This window comes from Tachyglossus aculeatus (genome assembly GCF_015852505.1).
Source record: "Tachyglossus aculeatus isolate mTacAcu1 chromosome 12 unlocalized genomic scaffold, mTacAcu1.pri SUPER_6_unloc_1, whole genome shotgun sequence".
Taxonomy (NCBI): domain Eukaryota; kingdom Metazoa; phylum Chordata; class Mammalia; order Monotremata; family Tachyglossidae; genus Tachyglossus; species Tachyglossus aculeatus.
The window spans coordinates 20,236,269-20,248,223 of record NW_024044828.1 but is presented as its reverse complement, the minus strand read 5'-3'; the positions used below and the strand labels follow the sequence as shown (position 1 = coordinate 20,248,223).

General features: G+C 54.8%; 1 protein-coding gene across 1 annotated transcript; it reads right to left on the bottom strand.

Annotated features, from left to right (window-relative positions):
• Positions 1–6,103: 6,103 nt before the first annotated feature.
• Positions 6,104–8,987, bottom strand: RHOV (ras homolog family member V). Its single transcript, XM_038741432.1, has 3 exons — positions 8,777–8,987; positions 7,036–7,094; positions 6,104–6,619 (listed from the first exon to the last, which is right to left on the bottom strand). Exons 1-3 carry the CDS (start codon positions 8,967–8,969, stop codon positions 6,176–6,178), a joined length of 696 nt encoding a protein of 231 aa, XP_038597360.1. The 5' UTR covers positions 8,970–8,987; the 3' UTR covers positions 6,104–6,175.
• Positions 8,988–11,955: the final 2,968 nt, after the last annotated feature.

Below are 11,955 nucleotides of genomic sequence, written 5' to 3'. Positions count from 1 at the left end.
GGGAAGGGGACGGGAGGAGCAGCAGAGGGAAAACGGTTAATAGACACCCACATTTTGGGCCCAGGGGGAACCCCGTCCCACAACCTGACTTCCCGCCAGAGTTAGGGACCCCAGGCCTCCCGGTCACCTCGGGCCTGACTCTTGACCCCGTCTGACTAAATAATAATAATAATAATGGCATTTATTAAGCGCTTACTATGTGCAAAGCACTGTTCGAAGCGCTGGAGGGGCTACAGAGTGATCAGGCTGTCCCACGGGGGGGCTCACAGTCTTCATCCCCGGGCCTGGAATGCCCTCCCTCTGCCCATCCGCCCAGCTCGCTCTTTTCCTCCCTTCAAGGCCCTGCTGAGAGCTCACCTCCTCCAGGAGGCCTTCCCAGACTGAGCCCCTTCTTTCCTCTCCCCCTCGTCCCCCTCTCCATGCCCCCGTCTTACCTCCTTCCCTTCCCCACAGCACCTGTATATATGTATATATGGTTGTACATATTTATTACTCTATTTATTTATTTATTTATTTATTTTACTTGTACATTTCTATCCTACTTATTTTATTTTGTTGGTATGTTTGGTTCTGTTCTCTGTCTCCCCCTTTTAGACTGTGAGCCCACTGTTGGGTAGGGACTGTCTCTATGTGATGCCAATTTGTACTTCCCAAGCGCTTAGTACAGTGCTCTGCACATAGTAAGCGCTCAATAAATACGATTGATTGATTGATTTACAGATCGGAGAAGTGAAGTGACTTGCCCAAGGTCACACAGCAGGCATGTGGCGGGGCCGGGATTCGAACCCATGACCGCTGACTCCAAAGCCCGGGCTCTCTCCACTGAGCCACGCTGCTTCTCCTTATTATTATTATATTATTATTACCGACTGACTTTCCCCAGCTGAGCCAGGGCAGCGCCCGGAGAGACTGCGTCACTGCCCTCTGCCCAAGGTTCGGAGCGCCGGTCCCACAAGAAGCGGGGACGCACACAGACACAAACACACCCTCTCTGTGCCCAAGGTAGGACGCCGCTCCCACAGAGAGCAGGGGACACAGCCCGTGCCAGGGTGCGTGCGAATACACACCCACGCGTACATACACACCCACACCCTGTGTCCAAAGTAGAGCTCTGCTCCCACAAAGAGCAGAGGGGACATACACACTCTCTCTTTTTTCTTTTTAATGGCATGTATTAATCAATCAATCTTATTTATTGAGCGCTTACTGTGTGCAGAGCACTGTACTAGGCGCTTGGGAAGTACAAGTTGGCAACGTATACAGTCCCTATCCAACAGTGGGCTCACAGTCTAGAAAGCACTTACTATGTGCAAAGCACTGTTCTAATAATAATAATGATAGCATTTGTTAAGCGCTTACCATGTTACTATACTTACTATACTTACTTAATACTTACTATCTTACTATACTTACTATAAACTATTGTGTTGCCAATCTGTACTTCCCAAGCGCTTAGTACAGTGCTCTGCACATAGTAAGCGCTCAATAAATACGATTGATTGATTGATTATGTGCAAAGCACTGTTCTAAGCGCTGGGGAGGTTGCAAGGTGATCAGGTTGTCCCCTGGGGGGCTCCCAGTCTTCATCCCCATTTGACAGATGAGGGAACTGAGGCCCGGAGAAGTGAAGTGACTTGCCCAAAGTCACACAGCTGACAATTGGCAGAGCCGGAACTTGAACCCATGACCTCTGACTCCAAAGCCCGGGCTCTTTCCAGTGAGCCACGCTGCTTCTCTCGACCTTAGTACAGTGCTCTGCACACAGTAAGCGCTCAATAAATACGATTGATGATGACGATGACCTCCCCCACCCAAATGGTGGACGACCCAGACGATTTAATAATAGTAATGATGGCATTTGTGCCAAGCACTGTTCTGAGCGCTGGGTTAGATACAAGGTGATCAGGTTGCCCGACGTGGGGCTCACAGTGTTCATCCCCATTTTACGGAGGAGGGAACTGAGGCACAGAGAAGTCAAGTGACTTGCCCAGAGTCACACAGCTGATCGGTGGTGGGGCCGGGATTGGAACCCACGACCTCTGACCCCTAAGTCCGTGCTCTTGCCATTAAGCCATGCTGCTTAATAATAATAATAATAATAATGGCATTTGTTAAGCACTTACTATGTGCAAAGGACTGTTCTAAACACTGCGGGGGGGGGGATACGAGGTGATCAGGTTGTCCCACGGGGGGGGCTCAGTCTTCATCCCCATTTTCCAGATGAGGTAACTGAGGCACAGAGAACTTAAGCGACTTGCCCAAAGTCACACAGCTGACAATTGGCAGAGCGGGGGTTTGAACTCGTGACCTTTGACTCCAAAGCCCGGGCTTTTTCCACTGAGCCACGCTGCTTCTCTGCTCGGTTGTTCACTCAGCTCTCCTATTAATAATAATAATAATAGTATTTGTTAAGCACTTACTATGTGCCGGGCACTGTGGTAGATACAAGGGAATCAGGTTGGACACAGTTCCAATCCTACACGGGGCTCACGGTCTCAATCCCCATTTTACAGATGAGGTAATTGAGGCCCAGAGAAGTGAAGTAACTTGCAGGAGTGAAGTAAAGTGCCCAAGGTCACACAGTAGGCCATCAATCCATAGTAGTAGTTCATTCATTCATTCATTCATTCAATCGTATTTATTGAGCGCTTACTGTGTGCAGAGCACTGTACTAAGCGCTTGGGAAGTCCAAGTTGGCAACATATAGAGACGATCCCTACCCAACAGTGGGCTCACAGTCTAGAAGGGGGAGACAGAGAACAAAACAAAACATATTAACAAAGTAAAATAAATAGAATAAATATGTACAAATAAGAGTAATAAAATTATCAATGGCATTTATTGAGCGCTTACTGTGTGCAGAGCACCATACTAAGTGCCTGATTACAAGAGACTAAGCAGACGCATTCCCTGCCCATAATGAGCTGAGGGCTTTGGAGAGGACAAAAAGAGTTAAATCTTTGACCTCAAAGAGCTTACAGTCTAGCAGGGCAGACAGATGCTTAAAGCAGCGTGGCGCAGTGGAAAGAGCCCGGGCTTTGGAGTCAGAGGTCATGGGTTCAAATCCCGACTCCCCACTTGTCAGCTGTGTGACTTTGGACAAGTCACTTAACTTCTCTGGGCCTCGGTTCCCTCATCTGTAAAATGGGGGTGAAGACTGTGAGCCCCCTGTGGGACAACCTGATCGCTTTGTAACCTCCCCAGCGCTTAAAACAGTGCTTCGCACATAGTAAGTGCTCAATAAATTCCATTATTAGAGAAGCAGCGTGGCTCAGGGGAAAGAGCATGGGCTTTGGAGTCAGAGGTCGTGGTCAAATCCCAGCTCCGCCAATTGTCAGCTGTGTGACTTTGGGCAAGTCACTTCACTTCTCTGGGCCTCAGTTCCCTCATCTGTAAAATGGGGATTAAGACTGTGAGTCCCCCCCATGGGACAACCCGATCACCTTGTAACCGCCCCAGTGCTTAGTACAGTGCTTTGCACATAGTAAGCGCTTAGAGCCCGGGCTTTGGAGTCAGAGGTCAGGGGTTCGAATCCCGGCTCCACCACATGTCTGCTGTGTGACCTTGGGCAAGTCACTTCACTTCTCGGAGCCTCAGTTCCCTCATCTGTAAAATGGGGATGATGACTGTGAGCCCCACACGGGACAACCTGATCACCTTGTATCCCCCCAAGTGCTTAGAACAGTGCTTTGCACGTAGTAAGCGCTTAACAAATGCAACCATTATTATTATTATTATAAATACCATTATTATTATTATTAAATAACATAAAGATGGAGGAGGACAAAGAAGTGAGGAGCCTCTCTAGATTGTAGACTCTTGGTTCCATTCATTGTCATATTTGAGCGCTTACTGTGTGCAGAGCACTGTACTAAGCCCTTGGGAGAGTACAATATTACAACAGACGCAATCCCCACCCACAATGAGCCGACAGTCTGCCCCATGTGGGACAGGGACTGTATCCAACACGATTTGCTTGTAACCACCTCAGCGCTTAGTACAGTGCTTGGCACATAGTAAGCGCTTAATAAATACAATTATGGGGAGAAGCAGCATGGCCTAGTGGATAGAGTACGGGCCTGGGAATCAGAAGGACCTGGGTTCTAATTCCAGCTCTGCCACGTATCTGCTGTATGACCCTGGGCAAGTCACTTCACTCCTCTGGGCCTCAGTTACCTCATCTGTAAAATGGGGATCGAGACTGTGGGCCCCACGCGGGACAGGGACTGTCCCCAACCCAATTTGCTCATCTCTACCCCAGAGCTCGGCACACAGTAAGCGGTTAACAAGTCCCGTAACTAATTATTACTATTCCAAGCGCTTAGTTCAGCGCTTTGCACACAAGAGAAGCAGCGCGGTTCGGTGGAAAGAGCACGGGCTTTGGAGTCAGGGGTCCCGGGTTCAAATCTTGGCTCCGCCACTTGTCAGCTGTGTTACTTTGGGCCAGGCACTTAACTTCTCTGGGCCTCAGTTCCCTCATCTGTAAAATGGGGATTAATGTGAGCCCCCCGCGGGACAACCTGATCACCTCGTAACCTCCCCAGCGCTTAGTGCATAGTAAGCACTTAATAAATGCCATTATTATTATTATTAAGTGCTTGATAAATCTGATTAAGGGGGTTCACCTTGCATGGCAACCTGGATGCCAGGGCCCAGCCTAGTCCGGGAAACAAGGCAAGAGTTCCCAGCTGAGCCCCAGAGCCGCTGCCCTCCCCGGGGCTGAGTGCGAGGCGCGGGGGGGGGATAAGGGGGGAGGCCGCCCTCTCGGTCGGTGAAGTCATGGGAAAACAGCCCTGGCACGGACACCTGGGGAAACCCGTTTCCCGGCTGCTTCCCACGCCTGCCCGCCTGGGAAAAGGGGAAGCCCCGCCCCAACAGCCCCACGCCCCAGTCCCCACTCCCTCGGGAGACTGTCATGAACTGGGGGTAAGAGGTTGAGGGGGTGGGGGAGACCCCCACAAGGCCGCGGACCACCCTGGTCCTAAGCAGGTAGACCCCACCACAGCCGCTCCACCCCAACCCCGGGCCCCTCCATTCATTCCAATGTATTTATTGAACGCTTACCGTGTGCAAAGCACTGTACTAAGCTCTTGGGAGAGGACAGTACAACACCTCCCCTCAGCCCACTGGTCCCCTAGACTGTAAACTCATGGTGGGCAGGGAATATGTCAGTTTATTGTTGTATTGTCCTCTCCCAAGCACTTAGTACAGAGCTCCGCACCCAGTAAGCGCTCAATAAATACTACTGAATGAATGAAAGAAGTGACTAGCCAGCCGTGAGAGTTGCCGGCCACCGTGTCATCCCTCCGAAAATGACCCAGGCGGACAGCTGCTTCAAGACACGGGGGTTTTATTCAGAGTGTGGCGGGACCCACAGCCCTTTCCTCTCTCTACTTCTTTCAGCTCCTCTTCTCCTCACAGCTCTCCCCCCGCACCGCGGGCCCGCCACCCCTGCTCCCTGTCCAGCCAGTTTGGGCAGTGCGTAAGAAACCGGGACAGAGAGCACTCCTCTCACTCCTGCCCCCCTTCCCCGGCTCTTCCCTCTCCAGCCCCAGGCGGGGTTGGGCTGAGGCCAGGGAGAAGGACCTCACAATGTCATCACTGACCTCTGCTCCTCCCTCCGACTCCTCTTTCCTTGGCTCTGGCCTGCGTCCCGCTCTCCGGGCGAGTCCCCTTAGGCCTCTCTGTCCACTGCTTTCTCAGGCCCGGCCATCGCTCGGGCTGTCCCTCTTCCATCCTTCCTCAGGGCCGGGAATCTGGGAGGCCTTGAGGTGGGTATGGGAGAGTTTTAGGTCATGGGGGGTCCCCGCTCCCAATCCAGTAGGGATTTTTCCTTGTTTAGGGACACCCGGTGGGCCCTAGGCTGGGATGCTTTGAACCGCATCCCGGAATGCGCCGGGGCAGCAGGCAGCCAGCTTCCCAGTGAAGGCCACGCTCCCTTCAAGGGGCTCCGGAATCCGGCTCCGGCTCCTTCCACGTGCTGCGGTTCCAAGAGGGAATTCCACGCAGGGGTCACCGGGAAGGGGGACCCCGGCTTGGGGTTGAGGAGGGAGGTGGCTCACCTTGGCACTGCCACTCCCTCGCCCCCCGCTCCACTCCCCTCAGTCCCGGCCTTCCGCTGCCCTCCACCCCCTGCTGCTTCCTGACCCGCCAGGGTCGGGGGGCGGCGGGGGGTTCAGACGAAGCAGAAGAACTTCTTCCACCGGCAGCGGGAGAGGGTGCGGACGCCTTTGGCATTGAGCTTCTTCTCCAGCCGGGCCTTATGTTCGATGGCGCTGAGGATGGCTGCGTCAAATACCTCCTTGAGGTTCTTCTGGGTCAGGGCCGAGCACTCCAGGTAGCCCTGGGCCCGGATCTTCTCAGCCAGTCCCTGGGCCTGGGGCGGGGGCACGGGGCCCTCCCGGCCCCCCTGGTCCAGACGGATCAGCACGTTGACATCATCCCGCAGGTCGGCCTGGGTGCCCACCAGCAGCACGGGCGCCTGCGGGTTGTGGGTGCGGATCTCGGGTAGCCACTTCTCGGCAATGTTCTGGAAGGAGCCGGGCTGGACCACGCTGAAGCAAGCCAGGAAGACGTCCGTGTCGGGGTAGCACAGGGAGCGCAGGCGGTCAAACTCCTCCTAATAATAATAATCACGGTATTTTTTGGGCACTTGCTACGTGCCAAGCACTGTTCTAAGCACTGAGGTGGATACAAGCAAATCGGGGTGGACACAGTCCCCGTCCCACGTGGGGCTCACGCTCTCAATCCCCATTTTACAGAGGAGGGACTGAGGCATAGAGAGGTGAAGTCACTTGCCCAGGGTGACACAGCGGACAGGTGGCAGAGCTGGGATCAGAACCCAGGTCCTTCTGACTCTCGAGCCCGTGTCTGGCTGGCGTCCGGAGGGGGTTCACCAGTGCAAGTGGACCCAGGGAGAGCAGGGATGGTCAGCACGGGGACCCCACAGCAGCCGCACCGGGACAGAAGACAAGGGTTGGGGGTGTGGGGGGGAGACCCTCCCGCTCCCCTCCTCCCAAGTGAGACCCCTCTCACCTGTCCAGCCGTGTCCCAGAGTTCAATCCGCATAGGGGCTCCGTCCACCATGACCTGTACTGTAGGGGGAGAGATGGGTGGGTGGGGGGGAATGGATCCAGTTAGGGATCTCCCCAAGCTAGTCCTCCTTACACACACACACACACACACACACACACACACACACACACACACACACACACACACACACACACACCACACACACAGCCCCCCAGTCCTGCCTCTTCCTGAGCCTGGGGTTCTCTTCTTCCACCGTGGGCTCTGCCTACGCCCCTGACATGGAAAGATGCCACCCCCCACCACCACAGTATGCAACAGTCTCCCCCAACGCCTGTCCACCTGGTCTCCCTCCTTCCCTCTGCCCAGGCCCCTTGAGCCCGTCCTAGTCTCCTTCCCTCAATCCTGGTCCCCTCTTCTTCATCGGGTCCACCTTCTCCTGTCCCAAACCCCCCTCTCCCCTTCTCCCCGTTCCCTTTTCCAGGCACCCTCTCCCCTTCTCCCTGCCTCTGTCCCAACCTCCCTCTCCCCTTTTCCCCTAGCCCCAGGCCCCTTCTCCCCCTTCCCTCTTCCAGGCTCCCTCTCCCCTTTCCCCACCTCTAACCAGGCTTCCTATCCCCTTCCCCCACCTCTGTCCCAGGCTTCCTAACCCCTTCTCCCCTACCCCTTTCCCAAGCTTACTCCCCCATTCTCCAGGCTCTGTCTCTCCCCTTTTCCCCTGCCCCTTTTTCAGGTTCCCTCTCCCCTTTTGCAGGTTCTGTCTCTCCCCTTCTCCCCTGCCCCTTTCCCAAGCTTCCTCTCCTCTTCTCCCCTTTCCCAAGCTTCCTCTCCCCTTTTCCCCTGCCCCTTTTCCAGGCTCTGTCTCTCCCCTTCTCCCCTGCCCCTTTCCCAAGCTTCCTCTCCCCTTCTCCCCTTTCCCAAGCTTCCTCTCCTCTTCTCCCCTTTCCCAAGCTTCCTCTCCCCTTTTCCCCTGCCCCTTTTCCAGGCTCTGTCTCTCCCCTTCTCCCCTGCCCCTTTCCCAGGCTATCTCTCCCCTTCTCCCCTTTCCCAGGCTTCCTCTCCCCTTCTCCCCTTTCCCAGGCTTCCTCTCCCCTTCTCCCCTTTCCCAGGCTTCCTCTCCCCTTCTCCCCTTTCCCATGCTTCCTCTCCCCTTCTCCCCTTTCCCATGCTTCCTCTCCCCTTCTCCCTTTCTCATGCTTCCTCTCCCCTTCTCCCCTTTCCCAGGCTTCCTCTCCCCTTCTCCCCTTTCCCATGCTTCCTCTCCCCTTCTCCCTTTCCCATGCTTCCTCTCCCCTTCTCCCCTTTCCCAGGCTTCCTCTCCCCTTCTCCCCTTTCCCAGGCTTCCTCTCCCCTTATCCCCTTTCCCAGGCTTCCTCTCCCCTTCTCCCCTTTCCCAGGCTTCCTCTCCCCTTCTCCCCTTTCCCAGGCTTCCTCTCCCCTTCTCCCCTTTCCCAGGCTTCCTCTCCCCTTCTCCCCTTTCCCATGCTTCCTCTCCCCTTCTCCCTTTCCCATGCTTCCTCTCCCCTTCTCCCCTTTCCCATGCTTCCTCTCCCCTTCTCCCCTTTCCCTTTTCTCCAGGCTCCCTCTCCCCTTTTCCCCTGCCCATTTTCCAGCCTCCCTTTTCCAGGCTCCCTCTCTCCCCTTCTCCCCCGGCCCTTTCCCAAGCCCCCTCGTCTCCCCTTCCTTCTCCCCTGTCCCCTCTGGCCCCGTCCCCCCCACCGTCCCCCCGGTCCCCAGCGGGTACCTGCGAAGGTGTCGAGGGCGGTGGGGCGGTAGCAGTTGGGGTAGCCATTGCAGGTGTAGCTGACGATGAGGCTGCTCTTGCCCACGGCGCCGTCGCCCACCAGGACGCACTTGATGCCCAGCTCGGTGGGCGCGCTGCTCCGGCGGGGCCCCTGGGCCGCCTGGGCCACGTCCGGCAGGTCCCTGGGGGGCATGGACGGATGGACGGATAAAGGGATGGAGGGATCGGGAGGATGGAGGGAGGGATGCAGGGAGGGAGGGAGGGATGCAGGGAGGGATGGAGGGATGCAGGGCTGGGCACCGGGCTGCGCGTCGCGGCTCGGGCCGGTCCGGGCACAGCGGGGCCAGGGCCCAGACGCCGAGCGCCTCCCCGGGGCTCATTTGCATAGCCACGCCCCCACCGCTGGGAAATTTACATGGCCCCGCCCCTCCCATCGCCGCTTCATTTGCATGGCTCCGCCCCTCGCGGGGAGACAGAGACAAAGAGACGGAGAGACAGAGGCAGAGACAAAGAGACGGAGAAGGAGAGGCAGCCACAAAGGCACAGGGACAGAGAGACAGGCGGACAGAGACAAGGAGACAAAGACGGAGAGACAGAGGCCGACACAGAGAGGGAGAGACAAAGACAGAGAGACAGACGGACAGAGACAAGGAGACAAAGGGACAAAAAGAGGGAGAGACAGAGGCAGAGACGGAGAGGCAGAGGCAAAGAGACAGAGACAAAGAGACGGAGAGACAGAGGGAGAGACAGAGACGGAGACAAAGAGACAGGGAGACAAAGATGGAGAGACAGAGGCAGAGACGGAGAGGCAGAGGCAAAGAGACAAAGACAGAGGCAGAGACAAAGGGACAGACGGACAGAGACAAGGAGACAAGGGGACAGAGACAAAGAGACAAAGACGGAGAGACAGAGGCAGAGGCGGAGAGATAGGGAGGCAGAGACAAAGGGACAGACAAAGAGACAGACGGACAGAGACAAGGAGACAAAGGGACAGAGACAAAGGGACAAAAAGATGGAGAGACAGAGGCAGAGACAAAGGGACAGAGACAAAGAGACAAGGGGACAGAGACAAAGACGGAGAGACAGAGGCAGAGACGGAGAGATAGAGAGGCAGAGACAAAGGGACAGACAAAGAGACAGACGGACAGAGACAAGGAGACAAGTGGACAGAGACAAAGACGGAGAGACAGAGGCAGAGACGGAGAGATAGGGAGGCAGAGACAAAGGGACAGACAAAGAGACAGACGGACAGAGACAAGGAGACAAGTGGACAGAGACAAAGACGGAGAGACAGAGGCAGAGACGGAGAGATAGGGAGGCAGAGACAAAGGGACAGACAAAGAGACAGACGGACAGAGACAAGGAGACAAAGGGACAGAGACAAAGGGACAAAAAGATGGAGAGACAGAGGCAGAGACAGAGACGGAGAGGCAGAGACAAAGAGACAAAGGGACAGAGACAAAGAGACAAGGGGACAGAGACAAAGACGGAGAGACAGAGGCAGAGACAGAGAGACAGAGAGGTAGAGACAAAGGGACAGAGACAAAGAGACAAGGGGACAGAGACAAAGAGACAAAGACGGAGAGACAGAGGCAGAGACAGAGACGGAGAGATAGAGAGGCAGAGACGGAGAGACAAAGACAGAGAGGCAGCGACAAGGAGACAGACGGACAGAGACGAGGAGACAAAGGGACAGAGACAAAGAGACAGAGACAAAGATGGAGAGACAGAGGCAGAGACACAGAGACGGAGAGACAGAGATGGAGAGGCAGAGACAAAGAGACAGAGAGGCAGAGATGGAGAGACAAAGACAGAGGCAGAAAGGGACAGACGGACAGAGACAAGAAGGCAAAGGGACAGAGACAAAGAGACAAGGGGACAGAGACAAAGAGACAAAGACGGAGAGACAAAGAGAAGGAGAGACAGAGACAAAGATGGAGAGACAGAGGCAGAGACAAAGGGACAGAGACAAAGAGACAGAGAGGCAGAGACAAAGGGACAGAGATGGAGAGACAGAGAGGCAGAGACAGAAAGGCAAAGAGAAGGAGACAGAGGCAGAGACAGACGGACAGAGACGGCAAGACGGAGGTAGAGACAAAGAGAGGCAAAGAGACAGAGAGGCAGAGACAATGAGACAAAGACAAAGAGACAGAAAGGCAGAGACAGTGAGAAAAAGACACAGAGAGAGAGACAGCGAGAAAAAGACAGAGTTAGGTTTGCCAACAGGCAAGGATGATCAGAGAAACCGGGGGAGAGACAGAAATCCCTCCCAAATCCCTCCTGCTGCTAAAGGAGGCCTCAGTCAGCCCTCCAGAGAAACTCTCCTAGACAGGCCCCGCTCTGCTCTGCACCCCTGATCTCACCCCCATGGGGAGCGTTCACCAGAGATGGGGAGAATAAATAAATACATCTTCCTACCGCTGGACCGACCTGATGACATCAAAGTCATCCAAGACCTGCAAGCGCTTAGAACAGTGCTCTGCACATAGTAAGCGCTTAACAAATGTCATTAAAAAAAAAAAAACCAATTCCACCAGATTCCCTCTAGACTAGAAGCCCCTCAAGGGGTGCAATGCCTCAGTCTGTAAACCACACCATCCCAAGTGCTTAGTACGGTGCTCGGCCCACAGTAAGCACTGAATAAGAAGCAGCATGGCTCAGTGGAAAGAGCCCGGGCTTGGGAGTCAGAGGTCGTGGGTTCTAATCCTGCCTCTGCCACTTAGCAGCTGTGTAACTCTGGGCAAGTCACTTCTCTGTGCCTCAGTTGCCTCATCTGTAAAATGGGGATTAAGACTGTGACCCCCACGTGGGACAACCTGATCACCTTGTATCTACCCCAGGGCTTAGACTGGTTCTTGGCACATAGTAAGTGCTTAACAAATACCATCATTATTATTATCATTAATATAGTCAATTGAGGTTTTAAATGGTATTTGTTAAGTGCTTACTATGTGCCAAGCACTGTTCTAAGCGCTGGGGAGGTTACAAGGTGATCAGGTTGTCCCACAGGGGGCTCACGGTCTTAATCCCCATTTTAGAGATGAGGGAACTGAAGCCCAGAGAAGTTAGGTGACTTGCCCAAAAATCACACAGCTGACAAGGGTCAGAGTCAGCATTAGAACCCACAACCTCTGACTCCCAAGCCCAGGCTCTTTCCACAGCCACTCGTCTGCTGTGTG